Source organism: Equus przewalskii, chromosome 26, assembly GCF_037783145.1.
Source record: "Equus przewalskii isolate Varuska chromosome 26, EquPr2, whole genome shotgun sequence".
NCBI lineage: Eukaryota > Metazoa > Chordata > Mammalia > Perissodactyla > Equidae > Equus > Equus przewalskii.
Genome location: NC_091856.1, coordinates 14,705,878 through 14,731,089, shown reverse-complemented (window position 1 = coordinate 14,731,089; position 25,212 = coordinate 14,705,878). Strand labels below are relative to the sequence as shown.

The 25,212-nt window shown below is 46.4% G+C and overlaps 1 protein-coding gene and 1 long non-coding RNA gene across 9 annotated transcripts in view; one reads left to right on the top strand and one right to left on the bottom strand.

Moving 5' to 3' along the window:
• The window catches only part of PTPN3 (protein tyrosine phosphatase non-receptor type 3), a 141,526-nt gene that overhangs the window by 52,120 nt on the left and 64,194 nt on the right, over positions 1-25,212 (top strand). For 6 of the 8 annotated variants that reach the window (XR_011533281.1, XM_070594954.1, XM_070594959.1 and 3 more), the window contains exons 2-5: positions 14,362-14,516; positions 21,006-21,113; positions 21,191-21,233; positions 23,837-23,915. Coding sequence is in view for 4 of the 8 variants with exons in the window: in XM_070594954.1 (XP_070451055.1) it covers positions 14,362-14,516; positions 21,006-21,113; positions 21,191-21,233; positions 23,837-23,915 (385 nt within the window). In the remaining 4 variants the exon portion in view is untranslated. The remainder of the gene's footprint in view (positions 1-14,361; positions 14,517-21,005; positions 21,114-21,190; positions 21,234-23,836; positions 23,916-25,212) is intronic. The other 2 variants (XM_070594956.1, XM_070594960.1) reach the window with 1 other exon arrangement.
• On the bottom strand, positions 11,051-15,416 carry LOC139079568 (uncharacterized). The gene is made up of 3 exons (XR_011533288.1): positions 15,316-15,416; positions 14,645-14,803; positions 11,051-12,770 (listed from the first exon to the last, which is right to left on the bottom strand). It is a non-coding gene; the product is annotated as an uncharacterized lncRNA (long non-coding RNA).

Here is a 25,212-nt window from a genome sequence, read left to right as displayed (position 1 = left end):
TCCCATAACTCAACAACCCAAATTAAGATAAACAACCTAATTAAAAAATGGGGAGAGGACTTGGATAGACATTTCTCTGCAGATCTACAAATGGCCAATAAGCGCGTGAAAAGGTGCTCAACATCATTAGTCATCGAGGAAATGCAAATCAAAACCACAATGAGATATCACTTCACACCTACTGGGATGGCTATAATAAAAGTCTTGGTGAGGATGTGGAGAAATTGGAATACCCTTCGTTGCTGGTGGGAATGGAAAATGGGGTAACCTTTGTAGAAGAGTTTGGTGCTTTCTCACAAAGGTAAACATGGAATTACAAAATGATGCAGCAATTCCACTCCTAGGTATATACCCAAAAGAACTGAAAACGGGCTCAAACAGATGCTTATACAGAGATGTTCATTGCAGTAGCCAAATGGCGGAAACAACCCAAGTGTCCACAACAGACGAATGGATAGACAGAATGTGTCTATCCATGCAATGGAATATTATTCAGTCTTAAAAAGAAATGAAGTTCTGATAACATGCTGCAACATGGGTGAAGCTGGAGGACGTTATGCTAAGTGAAATAAGCCGGGACAGAAGGACGAATGTTGTATAATTCCACTTAGGTGAAATATCCAGGCAAATTCATAGAGACAAAGTAGAGATTGCCAGAGGTTGGGGGAGGGAGGGAAGGAGGAGTTATTGCTTAATGGGTACAGAGTTTCTGTTTGGAAAGGTGAAAAGTTTTGGAAACAATGGTAACAGTTGCACAACATTGTGAATGTAATTAATTCCACTGAATTGTGTACTTTAAAATGGTTAAAATGGCAATTTTATGATTCTATTTGTTTTACCATAATAAAGACAGACCAGGGCAGGGTAGTTCAATGTCTGGGAGGAGTGCGATTTGTCAGGAGCTGCTGGGTTTGGGTTCTGCTCTGTACCGGGTCACCTCAGGCACGGTCCTTACGGTCTTTAGCCTAGTTCTCTTTTGATGGGGGAGTCAAATGAGATGACAGGTGTAGCGCATCTGTCGTGGGAGATGCCTTCCCATCCCCTTTCATTCCATCCTTCCCCACGTGAAAAGATTGACTATGTTGTCTTTTCTACCATCCAGGACAATCTGGTGGTTTTGCCCAAATCATCATTGATTGCCTGCTTATCGTTCTGCCGTTTTCCTCTGGGCTGTGGTCTCGTCCCTTCCTGCCACCTTGCTGCCATGCTCATCGGGACCCCACTTCCCTGATGTTGGTGCCAGCCCTTGCTCACGAGCTTCTCCTCCCCTCTGGGTTTACTGTGGGCTCTTCTGAAAGTCTGAGCCCTACTAATTAGAAGTCATCCGAACACCCAGCTGTGGTTGTGATTCCAGTAGATGGAATATTGTGAAGTCATAACAAAAAATGCCAGTGAAGTGTTTGAGACACCTGGACAAATGCTTGATAGTGGGGTAATGGGAAAGAGTAAGGTGTGTGATTGTATAGACATTATAAGTACAACTTAATATCTGCCCCCAAACAAGCAACACTGCTGGTTGGCTTGTTTTATCTGATGTGAGCGCATCAGTGCGCCCTGCGTGGCAGCTGAGCTGCCCCCCCCACTTCCCCTCCAGGGTTTGCCGCCTTCGGGTGGTCAGAGCTGACTTGTGTTTTCTTAGCCTTGGAGGGAGACCCTGCTCTGCCCGAGCACCTCCCACAGTTGGTTGAAAGGATTTAGGTGCTGTCCTGGATCCTCCTGGAGACCTGGGCCTCTGTGGCACCTAGAGTGTCCCCCTGGTTTATCAGTCACCCCCCTCCCGTGACTGTCCTCATGAGATCCTTGGTTTAGACCCAGCACGTGTGCCTGCCCCTGCGGGTGAGCAGGCAGGGGTCTGGTTGAGCTCAAGTTCATCGAGAAACCCAGCCTCCTGGGGGCTACCAGCAACCTGGGCCTTCCTCAGGGGCCCTCACAGTTCTGAGATCCCTGGAGGCAGGTGCAGTGGACGGGCTGGGGCTGGCCGGCTACTCTCCCAGGATCTCCCTGGAAAGAGAGCTGTTGGTCACATGGTAGGAGAGGCCCCAGGCCAAACCCAGGGCCTGGCCTCAGGAAATGAGGTGGCCCACTCCTGTTCTCTGCTAATAATTAACCCAGGGGTGGCTGCCTGTCAAGCTGGAAGGGCCTTTAGACGTCATGTGCATGCACTCCAGCCCACGCCTTTGCAAAAGTGAGAGGAAGTCATTGACTACGTTTCCTCAATTCTGAGAGGCGTGCATCCCACATTTTAACTTTTCTGAGATCACGACCTTCGAGATCAAAGGGTGCTTTGGATGTACTGTTCCTTTAAAATTTTTCTGAAACACCTGTTAAAGCAATCGTGTCATCTTAGAACGGAGGGAATATGGTAATAGATACCCAAGTCATTACTCAGGTTTCTGATGTTGCAGAATTAATTGGGGGGAAGAAAACTTTTCTGGACCATCTCCTAAGAGGAAATGGACCAACATGGGAGCTGTGGGGAGTGTTTATGAGATTATCTCAAAGGGTAAGAACATACCTTTCCTCAGTAAATTAGAGACGAGAGTTATTAAGTGGGGCTTCCCCCAGCCCCAACGAATCACCTGTAAGTCCCCTTCCTCCCCAGTCCTGCGGGCCTGTGGGCAGGTGTGGCATGCCCTGCACTGAGCCTGGGATCATCACCCCATTTGGAGGCTGACTGTGTGACTTGGGCGTGGTTGTTGGAGTCTAACCTTCAATCTGTAAAGTGGGAGCAGCAACACTGCCCGCGAGGCCCAGTCAGAATGAACAGAGCAGGAGAAAGGGATGTGAAAGTCTTTGGAAAACGGAAGCGCTTTAGGATCCTTATTGCCGCTCAGGACAGGAAGCCTGGGAATGGGAATGGCCCAGGGACTAGGAGCGAGGAGCCGGGAAAGGGCGTAATACAGAGGCCGTCCTCACAGCAGCTGGCGTTGAGTGTCTGTGGTGGGCCAGGCACGACATCGCTGCTCCCCAGGATTATTTACAGAGGAGGACACTGAGACAAATTGCAAGTTGATTTGTCCAAGGTCATACCAGCTTGGAAGTGAAGAGCCGAGACTAGAACCCAAGTTTGACTGATTCCTTCAAACCTCCAACCAGCCCTGGCCACCTGGGGCCGCCAGGCAGCAGCTTTCCTCGTCCAAGTCGCCAGGCACTCCTTGAAATCAAAGAACGGATTGTATCTGTCTATATTCCCAGCTCCCTGCACGTGGAAGGCCTCAGTACAAGTACATGCAACAACGGCAGCAGCAAGATATATTATTTGCACTCAATTATTCCGAATTGCTGTTGCTGTGATGAGCATTCTGGCATGCCTTTATAAGTCATTTTTAGAGTTAATGCAGTTTCCTCTCATTAATTTTCTGACCCCATCTCAGCAAGTCATAAAGCTCTGGAAATCTGACGAGGCTGCATAAAAATACATTTTATCTTGGTTTCTAGAGGCGCTGGCAACCAACAGAGTTGCTGTACCTAATATAACCTGATATGGCCCCTCGGATTAAAACCTTCCAGGCAGCGGGTTTGAAAGCTGGAAGCAGCCTGAGCGCGCTCTAAGCTGGGAAACTGGGCTGAAGAAAAATGGAGGAGTGACTTTCCCAGTCAGTTGGCTGATTAGTGATAAGTAGGGTGATACCTTGCGGGGAGGGGTTGGAGGGTATTATTCTGTGTTTCCTTGAGGGATGGTGATGGCGAGGGCTGCTGGTGGTGAGGCTCGGGTTTCTCTGGCCAGGCTGCCCCTGGCTGCAGACTCCTTGGCAGGCACGGAGCTGGCAGGATGGCCCGGCTGTGAGATTCCTGCTTCTTGGCTGGGATGAGCTGCGATTAGCACATCTCAAGCCTTTCAAAGTGACTCTAGCTGTTTTCTTTTCTGAGGGCTTCTGCTGCTTTTGGCTGTAAAGGGGTGGGGGCTGGAGCCGAAGATAGAAATATCGTGGACCGACGTCCAAATGGGCGTGTCTGTGCCCCGAGGGCAAATATTAGCACAGTATTTTTGTAAAGTTTATGCAACTTGATTCGTGTCCCTGTGGAGTAAATTTATTCCATCCTGTTTTCCAGTCTGTTTGAGGCCTAGTGGAACTGTTCAGAGGGAGGAAGAAAAGAGATTGGTAGCTTAATTTTACATAAAACAGCTCAGTCTAAAACATCCGGTTGTCTATATTTTGACCTTTGTGTATTGCTTTTTGTCCGTTCATATTCTTTTATCCCCTAGTTCATGGTTTGATGGGCCATTTTAGTTTTTTTCCGAGGAGTTATCTGTTTAGAATATTTCTCCTGGGAAATCCATATAAGAAAATCCAGTTTTGAACAGTGCTGCTGCTGAGTAGGGCTTACACATACAGAAATTTAACCTTGGCACTGTTGAAACTGAAATCATAGTAGAATCTCGGTCCTGGAAGCTCAAAGTTCATCCATCCCACCTCCTCCAGTGCCAGCCTGCCTTCTGCAACCTTCTCACCAAGGGTCTCCTCCAGCTTCTCTGCTTGATCACCTCTAGTGACAGGGAGCTCGTTCTCTCCCAACATAGTCCCTTCCATATTTGTGCAACCCTGACTGTTCAAAAAGCTCTTTCTTCTGTTGAAGGGCTATCTGTTTCTTTCATCTTCTACCCATTGAACCTTTAGGGTCTAAAAACATCAGTCTAATGATAGTAGTAATAAGTACCATTGATGGGGCCCTGCTAGGTGCCAGTTAATTTGCATACGTACCATCTTTAGTGCCTAAAACAACCTTGGAAAGCAGAGAAAATCTCCTCCCTTTTATAGATAAGGAAACTGAGTCTCAGGGGGAATGATCTAAGTTCACACAGCTGATAAATGCTTAAGGGGGGGTTCCAACCCACTTCTGATTCCCTTGTTGCTGACCTCACACAGCCTCAAACCATATCCTAATTCCTCCTGTGTGATGGCCCCTTGGAATTTCGAAGAACTTCATCTTTTCCTCCCTGAGATTTCTCTAGGATGTCAGTTATTCCTCAGACACTCCTACTAACTCTGTTCCCCTGGAGTTCCTAAAATGTGCATGTGTTTCCCCTCCTGGCCTTTGCACGTGCAGTGTCGGGATGTGCTTCTGCCACCTGGCCAATTTCCCTTTATCCTGTAAGATTCCCCGTGAAGCCTTGGTGAACTGGTCCTGCCACCCAGCCCCCCTGGTCTGGTCGGGAGCTGCCTTCCTGTTCCTCTGTCACCCAGGGCATTCATCTCCCTTGGAGCTTGAAACTCTAGGCCCCTCTGCCTTCCCCCTGCCCCCACTCCACTCCCTGGCCTGGTGCAGAGCCAGCGCCCAGTAAATGAATATTGAGTGAGTCAACGATCCGGAACTCCTTTGCCACAGTAATAACAAAGGCTAAAAGTAATGGTAAACAAGATCGATGAGCCTGTGAAATCGTAGTCCTAGTCTGATTCGGGAATTCAGCTGGCTGCTTGGCGGCTGGAGGGTTAGCTTGTCTAGTTAGTAAGTCCTGGGAAGTCACTGTCCTCAGCGTGCTGTGGTTTGGTCCCTCCGTGGGTGGCGTGTGTTCCCTTTTTCTCCCAGGAGCAGATTTGCTGGCCTCAGAAGTTTCTGGGTTGACTGAGTTGCACGTAGTAGGAGAAGTTTACCAGTCACGGGTCAAAGACCTCCTTGTGGGGAGGCCAAGTGACGGCTCTTCTCATTTCTCTACGGCCCACACACCAGACGAGCTGCCAGCAGCATCCACAGGCCTGCTGAGAAACAGCCTGGGAGGGTGGAGTCCTGGGAAGTTTGGAGGGGGCTGGTTTAGCACTGTGCCCGATGACCTTTTCCTAAACATTAAAAAAGACAACCACCTTCTAAAAATCTCATTTAAAAAATGTCGTGATAATGTTGAGAGTCAGGAGAGTGGTCACCCCTGGAGGGGAAGAAAGGGCCATGCGGGAGCTCCTGCTGGCCTTCTTGAGAGCTGTGCACTTAAAATTTGTGCTTTTGCCTCAGTGGGATGCTTTAAGGAAAGGAGGAGAGAAGAGGTACAAGTTGAACGTGAGTTTTCAGATCACTGAAGAACAAACCTTGTGTTGGTTAGCCAGCTTCCCATCCCAGCCCCGAGGACGCAGCTCATGGAACATAAGAGGTTGGTTTCTCTTTATAGCAACATTACCTCTCTCCCAAAACCGCCTGCAGCTCCCACAGCATTCTTTATCTTGCCCTTCAGGGAGCTTAAACCTACTTCTCGTCATCCTCCCGGGATCAAGTAAAACTCTTATTTTGTTAGTTTTGCAAGTGTCACGGTGTCGAACCTATAAATAAACCCCAGCTCCGTGATGAGAAAACTATTTGACATTTTGAAGCTGTTTGAGAACAAGGGTTCTCATTGCGGGTCTCCATGAACACAGCCAATCCTGCAGATGACTCCAATGTGCTCCCCCGGGGCTCCGGTCAGACATCCCCTCCCTGAACAAGTTGCAGGATCTGTCGAACCCGTGATTTGATTCCGAGATTGTACTTCTGGGGTATTGGGATTAACAATTGCAAGATAATTTGAGTTTTGAGCTGCGTTTCTAAAGTGACTTGTGTGAGCATTTTCTCCCATGTGGTGGAGAATAATGTGACATCTGGGAGTTAAAAACCTCCATAAAGGCATTCGCAGAAGCATTTCTTTATAAATAAAAGATATTAAATATTTTTATATATGCATACCCAAATTAAAGTCTTGTGCACCCAAAACTTCCATTGTCAGCTGTGGTTATCGTTATCATTAGCAGTTTAAACTTTAAAGATGTTGTTTAAAAATTTTTCTGTCTATAGGCTCAGGACAAATTAATTTATTGACTTTAACGCTGAATTAGCAATATGAAAATGCCTCCCTTAATGAAGAGATTTTTTCTACTTTAGTAAATATTCAGTAGTGATTATGTTTACAAGTTAGTTTTTAAAATGTCAGTATATTTATCTTTGTTATTGTTATGCAGTGTTGTACTTTGGAAACTAAAAAAGTCAAGTAAGTGGGGAGAAAATGGCAGAGTGTAATGTTGATAAATTTACAAATATTAGTCATGAGGAAAAAAATTTCGTGTACTAGTTTATGGTAACTTGTTATGAGCCGCACATAATTTAAAATTAATAAAGTGAAATAGTGTATATAGAAGTGTTTTCCAGGACATATGGGTATTTCACAAATGAGAACTAAAATCGTCAATTTTTAATTAGTTGGGCTGAGTTTCATTAATATTTGCAAAGCCCAATGGATCACACAATACGCATGCATCTCTTTTCCTTTTTCTTCCTTACGACACTGGTAGTTGACTCTTGTCCATTTCTGAGAAAGAATGTGCATAACAGAAGGCCCTGTGGTCTTTTTTATAACTTGGACGTTATGAATTAAGAATTGCTGTCTGTGAAAGATGTGAACTACTTTGAGTGAACAAGCCAAGACATCTGGTTATGTAATATTAAGTGGTAGAATACTTTCTGAACTGTTGCTTTCTTCCCCTCTGTTATGACAACAGTGCTAATCCCGGCACTGACATATAGACTGGAGAGGCTGGTACTCCAGCAATGCCTGAGGAAGTGCTTCCCCAGACTGAGTGATGGGACAGCTGCTCAACTTTGGAAATTCTTTTTAGCCCTGGGAAGCGACTGGTAACATAGGCAGGAAAACTGACGTAGGGCATCCGCTAACCAAGCCTCTGGCTCTAGGCACAGAAGGTCAACCCAAGGGAACCCTGGAGATCATCTGAGCGTTTTCCGCTGGGTGGTGCTCAGGCCGCCTGCATCAGAGTCCCCTGGGGGTGCTTGTTAAAAATACAACTTCTGGGGGCTGGCCCTGTGGCATAGTGGTTAAGTTTAGCCCACTCCAATTCGGTGGCCCGGGTTCTCAGGTTCAGATCCTGGGTGTAGACCTACACCACTCGTCAGCCATGCTGAGGCAATGACCCACATACAAAATAGAGGAGGACTGGTCAGATGTTCACTCAGAGCTAATGTTCCTCAAGCAAAAAAAGAGGAAGATTGGCAACAGATGTTAGCTCAGGGCCAATCTTCCTCACCAAAAAAAAAAAAAAGGCAACTTCTATATGACAACTAAAGCAAGGCAAGGTCCTAGTTTGGAGCCTGGATCAGAAGGAAAGAAAGGACAGCATCAGAACAATTTGCAAAATTTTAACATAGACGGTACATTAGATAAGTGCTTTATCAATGTTAAATTGCTTCAGTGTGAAAATTGTACTGTTGTTGTGAAATACCCTTGTTCTTGAGAGAGATGTGCTAAAATATTGCGAGGTAAAGGGACACAATCTGCTACTCTCAAGTGTTCAGTAAAAAGCGGGGGGAGGGGAGGAGTGTGCAGGAGAGAGAAAGTGTATGTGGCAAAATGTTCACAGTTGAATCCAGGCCAACAGCAATATGCAAGAGTTCTGTTTTTCTTGCAACTTTTTTGTAAGTTCAAAGAGAATTTAAGTTTTAAAATGCAATTTCCTGAGTCATTACAAAATCAGAATCTCTGAGTGGTGTCCAAGAATCTGTAGGTTTTTTGGGGGAGGGGGAGGGGGGTTGAAATTAGCCCTGAGCTAACATCTGCTGCCAATCCTCCTCTTTTTGCTGAGGAAAATTGGCCCTGAGCTAACATGCGTACCCATCTTCTTCTACTTTATATGTGGGATGCTGCCTCAGCATGGCTTGATGAGCAGTGCTGGGTCTGCCCTCAGGATCTGAACCGGCGAACCCTGGGCCACAAAAGCATAAACACGTGAACTTAACCACTGTGCCACCGGGCGGGCCCAAGAATCTGCATTTTAACAAGCTCCCCAGATAATTCTTAAGTACACTAAAGTTTTAGTTAAGTCTCTTGTATAAAAAGCCTCGTTTTAGTCACTGTCTCTTTTAGCCACTTAATTATCAGCATGCATTCTTACAGTTTGATCTCTTCTCAATCCAGTGCCTGATACGTGATTAATCTGCATCCAGGTATTTGTCAGTTTTATCCGTAGCAGAGTTGCCCCACTTCAGGGACGTCTAAGGAGCACTTGGGCCCGACCTTAAAGCAGACGGAAATCAGAAGCTGGCCTGTGTGCAGTGCAGGCAGCCATCTGAGCGTGTGGTTGGCTTTCCTGTCTGTGTGTGATGAAGTCGTGATTAGGGCCTGGTTTGCCCTTCGAAGACTTGGTTAACCCATAATAATGTAGCTTAACTGCTGTGTGCTTACAGTGAGGAGGAGGAGAAAGCAATACTAACAAATAAAACATTTATCTTAAATAGATTAAATGTTGGTATTTGCGAAGCATGCTTAATTTCACGAGTCATCCATCTAGCATGGCTAGTCGTACATGTACATGAGTGTTTATTTTCTGTGCTAGAAATGCCCGTCTCCAGCCGATCAGGCATCTGTTGGGCTCATAAATAGCAAAAAAAAAAAAAAAAAAAAAAGAAGAGCTTTGCTGAGTTCACCTGGGAAAGGGAGAGAATTAGGCCTTATATGTAGTGAAGTGTGTGTTGTGTTTTTTTAAATAGGCCAGACCGAATGATCCAACAAGGAGGGAGCATGGCTGTTACCTGTGTTTGCCTTGGAAGGTGAAGTGTTTCCTCTGGTGGCCACTAGGTGGTAGCATTGGGCTACGTCAGCTTGATGATTATTGACGCAGGTTCCTGCAACCAGCCCTCCCCCGCCCCCGGTTCATTTGTATGGTTTGCTCGCAAATTAGGTGTTTATAAATCATGACTGCTTTCTTCCTTTTTTTTTTTTAAACGGAAACTTGCACTCAAGTGAGAGGGCTAACTTCTTATTTTTAAAAACAAGGGTGTAGAATAACCTTAACACACTCTTTTAAAATGATCGCAGTGGAGCCGCGTTGCTCTAACTCTAATGGAGAAGAATGTGCTCCTCTCCCTGCTCCTTGTCTGTGGTTCGTGGGCTTGTGGAAGAACAGAGTTCCCCAGAGCAGCGTGTAGACCCTTACGAAATAGAGCATCGCCTCTTCCCTGTCTCGGGCTCCAGGGCAGGCAAGGAGGCCAGAGGGGAGGATGGTAGGTGTCCCACACTCCCGGGCGTGGCAGCCTGTGGCAACCTGCGCCTGCTTCTGCATCCGCTGAGTTTGTAGAGGAGGTCAAAGGTTCATTGCGGATCTGGGGCCGCCCCGTGGCGGAATGGTTAGGGTCGCGCGCTCCATTTCGGTGGCCCAGGGTTTTGCTGGTTCGGATTCTGGGTGCGGACGTGGCACCGCTCATCGGGCCACACTGAGACAGCATCCCACATGCCACAACTAGAAGGACCTACAACTAAGAATGTACAACTGTGAACTGGGGGGCTTTGGGGAGAAGAAGAAGAAAAACATTGGCAACAGATGTTAGCTCAGGTGCCAATCTTTAAAAAAAGGTTTATGGCCTATCAGTAAATACCTTTTAACCTTAGCAAGCTTATTAAAAGCAGTAAAATTTTAAGAAACAGAACACCTACCTGTAAGGTATTTGAAATCAGCTTTGCCTACAAAATCTAGAGTCGACAGTCAGCACCTGATGGCATTAGAAGCTTAGTTAGCATTGTCAATAAAACGCCTTTTGCTGAGTACCTAGTATGTGTCCTACGCTGCATGCGCCCTATCCACATGCTACCCCTAACACTTATGTGTTGGGCCCCTACTATGCGCTGAGTGAGATGTTGCCTCTTTCTATCATGTTTTGCAAGTATGGTCTTTGATAAAAAGATTATAGGGTAGAATCTCTTTTGTTATTGTGCAAAACAGATTCTAAAGCTGTAACTGTTTGATTTTTTTTTTTTAAATATGCACAGAACAAGCTTGGCTTCCATGTTGTAAAAGGCGTCAGCTGCAGCTGTGATCATTTGTGGTTGGAGAGGCCAGTGTGTCCCTGGTTGGGCTGTGGCTTTGTTCAGAATTAAGAGGCTTATAAAGGAAGCCATAGAAACCCTGAGTTCCCCAATTGCTGTGGTACAGGAAATAGGGCAGTTAGTCAGCATCCATTGTCGTCCTGACCGGATTGTTTAAGATATAATTCCAAGACAATCTGACAACACCACATGGCTCAATTATGTGGTTATTCAACATCGGACCTACTCTTATCAGTTTGCTTTAGGAACAATTGTGGGAAGAACATTTCTGCAATTTTTATGAGATTCTTTTTTATGACATTGTCGTTAGGTTCCAAACCCTTTATGTAACAGATCGATGTGAGGGGGGGGAAAAGTGTATCTCTTCCTAGTTGCTGGTCTAGTTTATTTTGTCAGCCGGCTCCATGACTGTGCTGGGGAGCACCATTAACCACGGTTAAGTTCGTGAGTCCCGCCGTTACCCATGCTGGCGATGGCTGATCCATGGAGCGATGAGGAGCAGTTTGAAGATCAGTCCTGCAGTTGGCATGCCAGCCGTGTGACTTGCATTTGGGAGCTCCGGTTTGAAATCACCTTTGTTTTTTTCAGTCCGGAGTCGTGGTGTGATTAGCTGTCAGTTTCAGCTGCTCTGAGGACCTGCCAGACTCTGTGACGTGGACGCCCTGGGTGAATGGCTCAGATTCCACAGACCCTGTGTGCTGTCTGACCACCCAAAACCCACCCTGAGGTTCCCTGAAAACCCACTCCTCCAGCCGTTGACCGCCTGGCCCTTCCTTTGAGCCCTTCCCGAAGGGAATGGCCTTCTGTGCCACACCCCAGGGTGCTGAATCACCATCTACGGGTGGGGCCGGGACAGGCATCTTTTTTTTAAATTCCCCAGGTAATTCTGATGTGTACTCCCACGAAGAACCACGTTTGTAATAGTTCTCTTGTATCTTTAAAAAAAAAAAAAAACCTCAAACTTATAACCCACCTGAAATTCTTAGACAAGGACTAAACAATAATTTTGACGTTTTAAATTCAATGCGGTTAAAGCATTGTGGAACACATTTGTTGTCTTCCGATAACTTTTGGTATTACTCAGAAAATGAGTCCCTGCTTCTGATGACGTTTTCATTGGAAAGGGCAAGGTGGAGGTGGTGGGGTGGGTGGAATTTTATAAGCGACTGAATAAGTTTCCTTCCACTGCTGGTCCCAGGAATTTTTTTCATTAATATTTGAGATCCCCTATCCCTATTTACTGAGAACGGAGGTTTGCCGGGAGCTCCTTAAATAGGATAAGGGTCTAAGTGCACCCTTCTCTCCCCAGTGTATCTTCTAGAAGCTTTCATCGTCATTGTGTTTTTACTTCCTGAAGCTAAGCTGCCTCTGTGGTCCCTTGGGGCTTGATTCTCGGGCATCTCGGCTGCTTGGTCCTCATCCCTTCCGTGCTACCGATCCCCACATCTTGATCTCGGTCCTGCCCTGAGGTTTGGTGCTGCTCTTCCAGCTCTCTGTGACTTGCCCCTCACAGTGTGGACCCTGAATCAGCAGCTTCAGCATCACCTGGGAGACTGAGAAATGCAGACTCTCAGGGCCCAGGCAGACCTACTTGATGCCGAGCCTGCATCTTAACAGGATCCCCAAGCCATCTGCATGCACGTCAGTGTCAGGAGCGCTGACCCCCAGGCCACATTCTGAGTGAAGCCCCCACTCTCATTCCGTCCTTCTCTCCTGCCCGCTCCCACCAACCTGAGTTTGTCTATGAGGCTGAACTGTTTTTCCAGATGATGAGTCTTGGCTTCGTTTCGTTCTTCCTTTCATTCATTGATTCATTCAGAGATTTATTGACTGCCTGCCAGAGCGAGGTATTGGAGATGCAGTGAGCAAGACTAGACTCAGTTCCTACCCTCCTGAAGCTTGGCTTCTAGTGGCAGAAGCAGATATTAAATACGTCGTCAGATGTAAATGTGAAGTTATGATGAGCGCTGGAGAAAAGAACCTGTAACACAAATACACGTAGTTGGGGACATCAGGGAAGGCTTCCCTGAGGAAGTGATGCTTGTGCTGAGCCCTGAGGCCTGGATAGGAGTTAATTAGGTGAAGAGGAGCAGAAAGCTTTCCAGACAGAAGGAATAGCATGTGCAAAGGCCCAGCTCATCATAGGAAGTTTGCAGAGCATTAATAAAGAACATTAAATTGCTCTTAAGTCTTTCATCATTATCCTGCTCTTCCACCCGACCTCATCAGATTTACGCCTCCCCATCCTCTAAGCTGAGGAGCTGGTCTAGACCTTGGCCCTCCTGCCTGTGTGATGTGACCATGTGCTCTGTTGGACACATTTCCAGTCTTTTAGTCTGTCACTCCACGGTTGAGTTCACTAGTAAACCACTTTCCTTACGGTTCCTTGAATATACTGCGGTCAGATTGTAAACTGCCCTCGAATTCCCTCTTCATACAGGTGCTTTTTTTCAGTAAGCTTGATTTTGAAATATACATACAGCGAAGTACATAAATCATAAATATAGAGCTTGATGAATTTTCAGTGACTACCCCAGTGTCATTAGCACCCTGATCAAGAGAATATTATAAGCATCCCAGAAGACCCCTGTGTACCCCCTTGCCCATCACTACACCCAGAGTAACCACTAGCCTATCTATTAGCATTGACTAGCTTTGCCTGTTTCTAGACTTTACTTAAATGGGTTCATGCTACAGGTGAGCTGTTGTGTCTGACTGCTTTTGCTCAACATTAGAGCAGTTAATTCATGTTGTTGCATGTAACAGTAGTTCATTGATTTCCTTTGCTGTATAGGCGTGCACGACATGGCTAGACCACAATTCATCCATTCTGTTGATGGGCATTTGCATTTTTTCCAGTTTGGGGCTATTATGAAAATTGTCTTTTTGTGCATAAATATACAGTTTTTTTTGTTGAGAATATACCTAGGAGTGGAATTATGTTACAGAATATGCACATGTTCAGCTTTCCTAGATACTGCCAGTTTTCCAAAGTAGTCGTGCTAATTGACATTCTCACCAGCAGTGCGTGCGGGTTCCGGTGGCTCCACACCATGGTCAGCACTTGGTTTTGTCGGATTTCATTGTAGCCGTTCTGATGGGTTTGTGGTACTATCGCTTTGTGGTTTTAATTTGTATGTTTTGCATTTCTTTGACAAGGAATGTGATTCCCATTTTCTACCAGGTTTTTTCTTTTATTGATTTGTAGAGGCTCTTTACACCTTCCTTGTAAATATGTATATTTGCAGATATCTCTGTGGGTTTCCTTCTTTCTTTTAAATAATGTCTTTTAATGACTAGGAGTTCTTAATTTTAATGTAGCCTCATTTATCAATAAATATCTTCATGTCTTAAATCATTTTTACACCACGTTTAGTTCTGTAAAACCTTAAGGGTAAAATACACAACTATGTAAAATAGTAAAACATAAATAAAAATTGAAAGCCTGAGAAATATAAACCTAGAGGGTTCACCCAGGGAGAGATGACACACAGATAAACAAGCCACATGATACTCTGAAGGTGTTAGAATTGAGCGGTAAATTTTGCTCACAACATTTTTGTTTGTTGCAGGTTATCCGACGATAGTTATGACCTCCCGGTTACGTGCGTTGGGTGGAAGAATTAATAATATCCGCACCTCAGAATTACCCAAAGAGAAAACCCGATCCGAAGTCATCTGCAGCATCCGCTTTTTAGATGGCTTGGTACAGACCTTTAAAGTTAACGTAAGTTCTCCTGATCGAATTTTTTCCTGCGTTAACCCTCGCGATAAATAGAAATGAAGAAAAAAAATTATTTGAAAATGAAAGCTTGAGATCTCAGATCTGGTGTGTCGAGATTGGACTGGAAATACCTTTGGAAATTTTGTCCACATTTTTTGCCTCCCCCTGTGGCGTCTTCCTCTCTCCTTTGTGATGTGAACTGAACGACTCTGCGATGGTGCTTTGTGATGTCTTCTTCGGCTTCCTGAGACGGTTCTGCAGTGATGGTGCCCTCTGCTTCACTGGAGCCCCTGTCACGTTGCGTTCATAATAGTTGTAATTGTTAGGTCATATGTGGCTGTTTAAATGGAGCTCCTGGGGGACAGGAATAGTGCCGTTTCCCCTGTGCCTGACACAGCAGGTGCTCATTAAATGTTCTGAGTGGGTGGGTCCCATCTGGAGGGCAGGGAGGCGGTCAGCCTCACAGATGGCGGTTCAGAGAGAGCCTGGCTTTCCACCTCAAGCCCGAGGCAGAGGCAGGACCAGAAATGAGGTCTGGCTCAGGCCAGCAGTAAGACGCTCGGACAGGAACAGTCCCTGCCGCCACACCCCGCCCCGGTCACCACCTGGGCCCCTGACCTTTGCCTGCCTCTCGCTGCCTCTGACCAGTCCTAAAGGATCAACCCCAGCCCTGGACTGGCTGCCAGCATCTGCCTCAGCCTGGCAAGTTCAGTGTGCCAGGAAAGGTGTTAGAGAAAGGGACGGGAGAGCGACTAGGAGATGATGAAAGGCCACAAGAATTCAAAGAGTGGCAAACACTCACCCCTGCGTCCTCCACCCCACGCATAAGGTCGCCTCCTCCTGACCCCAGGTCACTATGGACCTTGACGGCTGAGCAGGCAGGAGGAGAGGGTGGTGCGTGTGAGGTCACAGCATGGTGGGTGTTCTGCACAGGTCACAGAGGCCTCTTCCAGATGCTGTAAACTGACAGCTTAGTTTATATCTGGCTGCTTTGTTAAAATTTCTATTGTCAGTCTTGGAGCTGCTCCTCAGCTGTCTGTCTTCTTCCTAACAAGAACTTGATGTTTCTTCAACAAATGTTTACTGAACACCTGCTATGTGCCGGGCTTTGTTCTGGGTACAGAGAATCCAGCAGTGAACAACACAGAGCAAAGTCCCTGCCCTTTTAGAGGGAGGAAATGGACCATAACAAATGGAGACTACATCAGGTGGTGTTGTGTGCTTAGAAGTGAAGTAGGATGAGGAGGATAGCGAGTGCCAGGGCAGGACAAGGGGTGGGGTCATCATTTTATAGAAGTGATTGGGGAAGACCTCACCTAAAGGAAGTGAGGGAAAGAACCCTGTGGTTCCCTGGAGGAGGCACATTCCAGGTAAAGAAACAGCCAGTGCAAAGGCCCTGAGGCAGGATCCCAGTTAGTGTAGTTGCAGAACAGTATGGAAGCCAGTATGTCTGGAGTAGAATGAGGAAGGAGGAAAGCAGCAAGAGAGGAGAGGAGAGAGACAACAGGCGTTGGACTAGGGGACTGTGGAGAGCCTTGTAGGTCATCCTGAGGGCACTGGCTTTATTCCGAGTGAGGCAGAAAGCATTGGTAGGGTTGAGTGGGGACCTGACATGATCGACTCAAGTATCACTCTGGGTGCTCTGTCAACAGTAGACTAGGGGTGAGGGTGGCAAGGGCTAGGAGACTATGACAACAGCTAGGGGAGAGGAGGAAGGTCATTGGACAGGGTGGTGGCGCGGAGGTGGCTAAGAGTAAGCCAAGTCTGGAAATATTTTGAAGTGGAGTCAATGGAACTTGCTGATCAGTGGGACTTAGGACGTGAAAGAGGCCTCAAGATGACTCCCGAGGTTTTTGGCCCAAGCAACTGGCAAAACGGAGTTGCAGTTTACAGAGACGGGAAAGGCTGCAGAAGGAACGGGTTTGAGAGCAGAAATAACCAATTCTGTTCTGGACATGTTGAGTTTGAGATGCCTGTTCCTCCTCTACATAGAAATGGTAGTAGGTATGCAGATAAGGAGTTTAAAGGCAAGGTCGGGCCCGGAGACAAATGTGGGTGCTCCCAGGGTAGAGATGGTGTTTCAAGCTCTGCAGTTGGACGAGATCACCCGAGAAGTGAGTCGACACGAGATACGGGTAAGGTTCCATGTTTGAAGGTTGGAGAGATGAGGAACCAGCACTAAGGGAGGCGGAGAAGGACTGTCCAGGGAGGTAGGAGGAGACCGGAGTAGGGGGCTCTGAGAACCCCAGGGAAGGACGTGATTTAAGGAGGAGGAGCTTTGATCAAAGAGGTGAAAGATCTGTACGCTGAAAACTATAAAACATTGTTGAAAGAAATTGAAGACGACAAAAGAAATGGAAAGATATTCCGTGCTCTTGGATTGGAAGAATTAACATAGTTAAAATGTCCATACTTCCTAAAGCAATCTACAGATTCAATGGAATCCCTATGAAAGTTCCAACACCATTTTTCACAGAAATAGAACAAAGAATCCTAAAATTTATATGGAACAACAAAAGACTCCAAATAGCCAAAGTAATCCTGAGAAAAAAGAACAAAGATGGAGATATCACACTCCCTGATTTCAAAATATACTACAAAGCTATAGTGACCAAAACAGCACAGTACTGGCACAAAACAGACACACAGATCAGTGGCATAGAATCGAGAGCCCGGAAGTAAACCCACACATCTATGGACAGCTAATATTCAACAAGGGAGCCAAGAGCATATGATGGAGAAAGGAGAGTCTCTTCAATAAATGGTGTTGGGAAAACTAGACAGCCACATGCAAGAGAATGAAAGTAGACCATTATCTTACACCGTATACAAAAATTAACTCAAAATGGATTAAAGACTTGAATGTAAGACCTGGAACGATTAAACTTCTAGAAGGAAACATAGGTAGTATACTCTTCAACATCGGTCTTAGCAGCATATTTTCAAGTCCCATGTCTGACCGGGCAAGGGAAACAAAAGAAAAAATAAATATAATGGGACTACATCAAACTAAAAAGCTTCTGCACAGCAAAGGAAACCACCAACAAAATGAAAAGACAACCTAACAATTGGGAGAAGATATTTGCAAACCACATATCAGATAAGGGGTTAATATCCAAAATATACAAAGAACTCATACATCTCAACAAAAAAAACCCCAAGAACCCAGTCAAAAAATGGACAAAAGATCTGAACAGACATTTCTCCAAAGAAGATATACAGATGGCCAACAGGCACATGAAAAGATGCTCAACATCATTAACTATCAGGGAAACGCAAATCAAAACTACAATGAAGTATCACCTCACTCTAGTCAGAATGGCTATAATTGGCAAGACAGGAAACAAGTGTTGGAGAGGGTGTGGAGAGAAGGGAACCCTCGTACATTGCTGGTGGGAGTGCAAACTGGTGCAGCCACTATGGAAAGCAGTATGGAGTAGCCTCAGAAAATCAAGAATAGATCTACCATATGATCCAGCTATCCCACTGCTGGGTATTTATCCAAAGAACTTGAAAATACAAATGCATAAAGATACATGTACCTCTATGTTCATTGCAGCATATTCACAATAGCCAAGACTTGGAAGCAACCTAGGTGCCCATCAAGGGACGAATAGATAAAGAAGATGTGGTATATATACACAATGGACTACTACTCAGCCATAAGAAATGATGAAATCCGGCCATTTGTGACAACATGGATGGACCCTGAGGGTATTATGCTGAGTGAATTAAGTCAGAGGGAGAAAGTCAAATACTATATGATCTCACTCATAAGTAGAAGATAAACATGATGCAAACAAAGAGAAAAAGAGATTGGATTGGTGGTTACCAGAGGGGAATGGGGGGAGCATTGAGGGTGAAAGGGGTGACTGGGTACATGTGTGTGGGGATGGATTATAATTAGTCTTTGGGTGAACAGGATGTAATCTACACAGAAATTGAAATATATAACAATGTACACTTGAAATTTGTATAATGTTGTAAACCACTGTTACCACAATAAGAAAAATAAAAGGCAGAGGAATGATAAGCCCTGTAAACAGGCCTAAGGAAAGCGCCAGGCCAGAGGGGTGGTCCCATGAGGCTGAGCACAGAGCCTGGCATGCAGCCGGCACCCAGTCATCCTTCGTTGTAAACATCGTTGTTGTCATCGAGCTGCTGCCAGCGCTACTCCCCAGGCTTCCAGCAGCCTGGTCAAAACTGACTCACGTTGAACTTGAGGGCCTGGTAGCTGCTTAGAGTCTCCATGGCTTTCTATGTTTCTGCTCAGGGAGGTGGTTTTCAGACTCTAGCCTGGGCCATCTCATAACCAGGAGCAGGTGTCTTCAGGGAAGCTGACCCCGACTTCAGTTGTTCTTACCCCAGCCCAGGGAGCAAGCCGGTTGCTGACAGTGACGTGGTGTAACCAAGCTGACCTCTTGTTGGGTGGAGGCTGGGCTGGGAGGCCTGTTATTATCAAATGTCCTTTATTATATTTCAGTTCCTTCTGAGAACTGGGTGAGTAGTCCAGAATAGATCCTGGAACGGATGAATTCTGCACTCCAGAGGGGAGAGATGCAGTGTCGTGGGAACACGCAGGCTCTGGCATCAGGCAGACCTGAGGCAGGCAGGCAGAGCATCCATCTGCTGACAGCAGGAGGCACGGAGGCTCCATGGGCCTCTGTTCCTCGTTGGCAAAGGGGATGGTGGTGATGACCTTGCAAAGTTGCTGCAAAGAGTAGAGATCATGTATAAAAAGTGCATGTAGCATCATGTCTGGCTCCTTGGAGATGTTCAGTTGATTATAGTTGTTATTGATACTATATTTTAAATATAACACAAAATCTTAAGTAATAATTTCAACAAGGGAAGCAGGTAGCTCTTTGACACATCAAGAGAATATCTCATAATTTATGGGGAGAGTCTCTCATAATTTGGAATGTGTGGACCGGGTCATCTTTTCCACACCGTCCTGATTCCCTTGTGTGGAAGCTGCCCTGGGTGGAGGAAGCAGCAGACGAAGGGCCCTCGGTCAGGAAAGGGGGATGTGTTCAGGAAATGGGCGTGTCTTGTGTTCCCACACTTCAGACCAAATAATGAGACCGTGCCAAACAAGTGACTGCAGGAGGGGGCCTGACAGTTACCTAATTCTCTTCCTCCTGGTCACTGTGACCCATTTTATGCTCTCAGGCACTCCAAAAAAAAAAAAAAAGGGATATCTATGCATGGTCTATTTCTGACTCCTTTTGTCCTTAAGTTTGATGGTTTGGTTCAAAGGATTCCAAGAAGTCGGCCTGTTGAAGTAGGGTTTGCGATTGCGCCTTGCTGTTTCCCACCCCTGTGCCTTTGTGCTGGGCTGTCTGCTTGAAATGCCTTTTCTTAGCTCCTGCCTTGGAGAAGGGTGGCAGTGAGCCCTGTCACCCTCCCAGACCCAGGTCAGGGGTTGCTTCTGCTTGTCCCCAGGTTGAATAGACCGTCTGTCCTCTTGCGTGTTCACCGTGCCCTGAGCGTTTCATGGCCCTTGACAGCATTTGACACACCATGTTGCAGTCGGTGCTTCCGTGGCTGCCTTTCTGGGTGGGACGGAAAGGGACACTTAGTATGGCTCTGTCCATGCCCAGCACCATGCCTGCTCCATAAACACTGAGTGGTGCGTGTGGCTGAGTCTCACTTTGGATGCGAAGTGTGGTCAAGTGTCCCAGCGGCTTCTCACTTCAGATGACAGGGGCAGTGAGGCAGATAATCCCCCAGGGTGTCACATGCCACTCCCTCTGAGGGTAATTTGGTTGGCATCTGAGTATTCTTAGCCACCTTCCTTCATGCTCTCAGTAGAGTTGTCTTCCCTGTTCACATTTCCATGGCTCCTGAGGAGCCAACGGAACCTGACGTGGCATTAGCATTCTGCTGGGGATGCTCCACGCGTGGGTCATGGAGAGCTTACTGTAATTGGGATATCTGAGTTTCCCAACTGAGACAGCATCACTTGGGAATCTCAGCTAAGGGGAAGGAAGACATCTTAGGAAATTAAATTAAACTCCTGTTGTCTTAAATCCTTTATGTAGTTTTTCTTAGTCCTACTTTCCCTATGTACCGTATGGCTTCTTAACTTAAAATGTATTAAAGTTTTTTTTTTTTTTTGAGGAAGATTAGCCCTGAGCTAACTACTGCCAGTCCTCCTCTTTTTTGCTGAGGAAGCCTGGCCCTGAGCTAACATCGTGCCCATCTTCCTCTACTTTAGATGTGGGACGCCTACCACAGCATGGCGGGCCAAGCGGTGCCATGTCCGCACCGATCCGAACCTGCAAACCCCGGGCCGCCGAGGAGAAAGTGCAAACTTAACCGCTGCGCCACCGGGCCGGCCCTATTAAAGCATTTCTTATTGTAGGATACGTGTTTGCATAAAATCTCTCTGAATGTTTTAACTCCTTTTTGCCTACACTGAAGCCTTTCAACCACCAGTTCTTAATTCTAATTTAAAATTTTGCCCATTTGACTTCTTTTTTTCCCCAGAAACAAGATACCGGTCAAGTTCTTCTGGATATGGTATACAACCACCTGGGCGTGACCGAGAAGGAATATTTTGGTCTGCAGCACGGCGATGACTCGGTGGACTCTCCCGTGAGTAGCGGTCCCTTTAAGACGTGCCGGACTCCTGCACAGTTTGGTTTTATATCTTATGTTTTCTTACCCAACAGAGATGGCTGGAATCGAGCAAACCCATCAGGAAGCAGTTAAAAGGTGGGTGTGACCTTCTCATTTCACTTGAACACTAGGTGTTAGTGTATGATGGCTGTTTCTGCCCTCCAATCTCCAGTGTGCCTGCAACAACTGCTGCCTGGCTTCCAGGTGGTCCAGGCAACAGGAGTGAGCCGACTTCTCCCTGTCTCACTTCTGAGCGAGCAGAGATGCTTCCAGATCAGCCCCTGAGGTCCCCACCAGCTGTGAGCAAGAAAGGGAAAGGCGAAAGCAGACAGCCAAGAGCCAGGGATCCCACTTTCTTTTCACCAGAGAAGGAAGATGGCCTTTCCTAGCCCGCTGTGAGAGCCAGGGTGGGAGAGAGCCAGACACACACCCCTCTAGGACTTTCCAACAGCAGTTCCGTTCACTGGAGACCAAGGCTTAGGGAGATAATGCCACAAATACAACATCCAGCTGCTCGGCCGTGAGTGGGTCCCACTGCTGTCGGTTAACTCCCAGTTAGGTGGACTTGCAAGTCATGCCTCACCCCACCCTCCACCCGATCTGTTCTCAGCCTGGTTTTCCGACCTCACACCCTCTGTTCCCCTCTATGCGCCTTATGCCGCAGACAGACCTGGCTGACATGCCGGCCCGTCCACACTCCTCTGTGCCTTCCCTCAGCTTATTCCCTCTGTTGGGAGTGCCTTCCCCTCCCGCTGCCCTGTATCTACATCTTACGCTTCTTCAAAGCTGCTCAGACCCTGTCTCCTTCCCTACACCAGCTGTGACTCCCTCTCCCCTCCCTCACCTTTATCATGGTCTGCTTTGTGCCTCAGAACACATTCTTCTTCATTTCGTAGTTATCTGCCTTTGTCCTTGGAAAACTGCAAACTCCTTGAGAGGAGGGCCCTTGTCATATCCTCTCTGCATTCCTTACAGTGCCCCCTGCCCCAGGAGGTGGCCAGTGAATGGCTGAGGGGTGAAGGGCAGGTGGATGTGTGCACACACATGTGCCACATCCCCCACCCACCCCAGCACCCAGATGGGAAGGAGTGGAGACAAGCAGCCATGGCTCTGATCCTGCGGCTGCTGTCACGTGGAGCTAAGGCCTAAGGGGCCTTACCTCCCATGGCTTGTATCCTTAGCATTCAGAGGCACCGACAGGGAGCCACAGAGCCATTGTGCAGATAAATACCTGCCCCCATTTGGATTCACAGAGGAGTGAGTGCACACGGCCATGGATAAGGGTTGTCATTCATTCTCACTAATTCATTCATTCAGCAAACGTGTCCCAAGCTCAGACTTTGGCAAGGCATTGGGCTAAGCTCTGGGAATCTGGTCCAAACCATATTTGGAACCTACCCTCAAGGAGCTCATAGCCAAGTGTGGAGACGTAGACGAGGGGAGAGACCATTCTAGGATAGTCCTGAGCACACGATAGGATGCTCTGGGTGCACAGAGGAAGACGAGAAAGGTGAGGAGGTATGCCTGAGACACATAATGACACGTTATGGGTGGGAGGGGAGCCAAGAGGGCATCCCAAGGCAGTGGGAAGACTTAGCTATCCCCTGATGTGCAGGTGGTTAGCCTGACCCAGAGTTACAGCGCCACCCACTGGTACTCAGGAGCCTGTGCAGAGGTACCTTTGAAGGTGCACACACAACATTGAAGTTTTTGACACAAGACAGAGATAAAGACAGAAGGTACTAAAGAGAAGGGAGAATGGAGCCCAGAATGAACAAAGGTAGACGAGGACATCAGCCACAGGGTCAGAGAGGGGACCAGTGGGGAGAAGGCTTGAGTTTTCAGAGAGCAAGAAAGTGCTGAGAGCATGTCGATGGGGCCGGTGGATATTTACTCAATGATGGAGAGGGGTTGCATTGACATGAGGAAGAGCACAGGATCTTAGCAACATGCCTGTTGCCATATCTAGCAAAAGAAATGGGCTCAATTTGTCCATACAAGTGAATTGACTCTTAGCATTGTTGCATAAAGCCATATTGGAGTATATTATTTGTATAATATTTGCTAGTATATTGATCACTTTTGGAATTCACTTTGCATTAAAAGCATGAAATATTTTCCAGTATAAAAATGATTTTGAAATATGGCATAGCAGAATCAAAAACCTCAATGCTATAATTCTGGTTTTGTCATCAGCTGTGTGACCTAAGTGTACTCACTCACATCTCTAAGCCTGTTGGCTTATCTGTAAAATGGTGCCATAAATAGCAGCCTAGCCTACTCATGGTCATGGCAGTGTTTAAATTCAAGAATGTACATGAAAATGTTTGAAGAATATAAAATCGCTATATGTGGGATGTTATTTCTTTGTGAATTTTATATAATCTGATTTAAGAATTTTTTAGAATTCCTAATATAGATAGTGGAGTGCATTGTTTGAACGCAGCCCTAAGATAAACATGTAATAAGAAGTAGGTAATACCTCATTCTATGATGTTGCAAAAATATTTTACTACTTGTAGACTTGGAGATTTCTGAACAAACAGTTAACTTCTGCACTCTGTCTTAGAAATTAGTCCTTTTATTGATGGAAAATGCTGAGGTCTAGTGAAAAATGCATCACTTATGGGAGAGTAGCAGTTTACATACTTTGACTTTTTTAAAGGGAAAATTTAATTTGTTTTTGAAAAATGTTGTAGGAGGTTTCCCCTGTACCCTGCATTTTCGAGTAAGATTTTTTATACCTGATCCCAACACACTGCAGCAGGAACAAACCAGGTAATAACATCTTTTCAAGTTTTCTATTTAGTATATAAAAATGAGTAACCACTATAAAAATGTACTCGTTATTTGATCACTGTGGCCAAATGCTTCATTTGGGTATAACCGCACCAACAATTATGATCCAAGTAAAAATTGGGGGTACACACGTTGAAATTTTAATCGGCTAATTAGTTGTCCTCTTGACGACTCCTCTCACCTCCTGACTTGGTGCAATTCCCAGCACGCTCCCACCCAGCCCCTCCCCCCTCCTCCACCGCCCGGGCCTTCCTGTCTGCAGAACACCTGTGCTCAGAGAACACAGTTGTTTTCTTCAATGCAGGCGGGAAGACCGAGTTTGTAACACGGTCACCTACAGATTAAATGGCTTGGTATCTCTGAAGGGCTAGAATTGAGGCTGTTGGCAATAACAAGAGGTCTCTGAACTAAGAATTCTCTATCAGATCCCCAGCTGGTCGGTGCTAGAAAGGAGAGCAAGCTGAGACAGCTTCTCACCTGGGTGAGTCAGCAGGTGCAGGCCGCATGTGAACCAGATGAGGAGGAGGGGGCTGGGATAGGAGCTGTTACCCCCTGGGCCAAGGCATGGCTCCTGGCCCTGGTTTTGTTCTGGCAGTGGGTTTTGCTCATCTGTGCCTCTCTTTCCCCTCCCTGATGGCAACGTTAAGCCCTTTTATTATTGATACATTTGTTTCTCTTAGGGAGGGAAACTCTTCCACCAGAAAAAAGCAGTGGCTGTTCAGGAACACTGAGTCCTATTCTGTGCTCACTGTGGCGGTGAGACCATCACCAAGGAGGCAACGTTCACTCACACATAGAGTGCTGCCAGTTTTTTCCTTTTTTCAAAATGGTAATCACGTGGTCACATTTTAACTCTAACATGTTTAAAGGCCAAATATTAGTCTACTGCTCTGCTTTGCCTTCTTTGTGCCCCTCACTCGTCTACAACAGCAGACATTGGAGGGTTGACCATGTTTACCGTTGGCTGGATTTGAAGCCAATGTGAGAAACGCTGGCATGACTCATTGAGTAGCCCGGGGAGTCCACGTGGTGCTTTGAGTTTTCCCCAGAACAGCTCTTAGGCCAGGGGACTAAGGGGTAATGTGGGCATGCTCCATCTAGCAGGTCAGTTCATAAGCCAAGGTTTCCCCAGGCCGTTACTGAATATCAAGTTCTGTTCAAAGGATGCTTTACAAATGTTCTGAAGGATTGTGTATATGTGTGTGTATGTGTACACGTGTGTGCATGTGTGATGTTAACCAGTGGGTTTTTTAAATCACAAACCCATGGTAAAAAT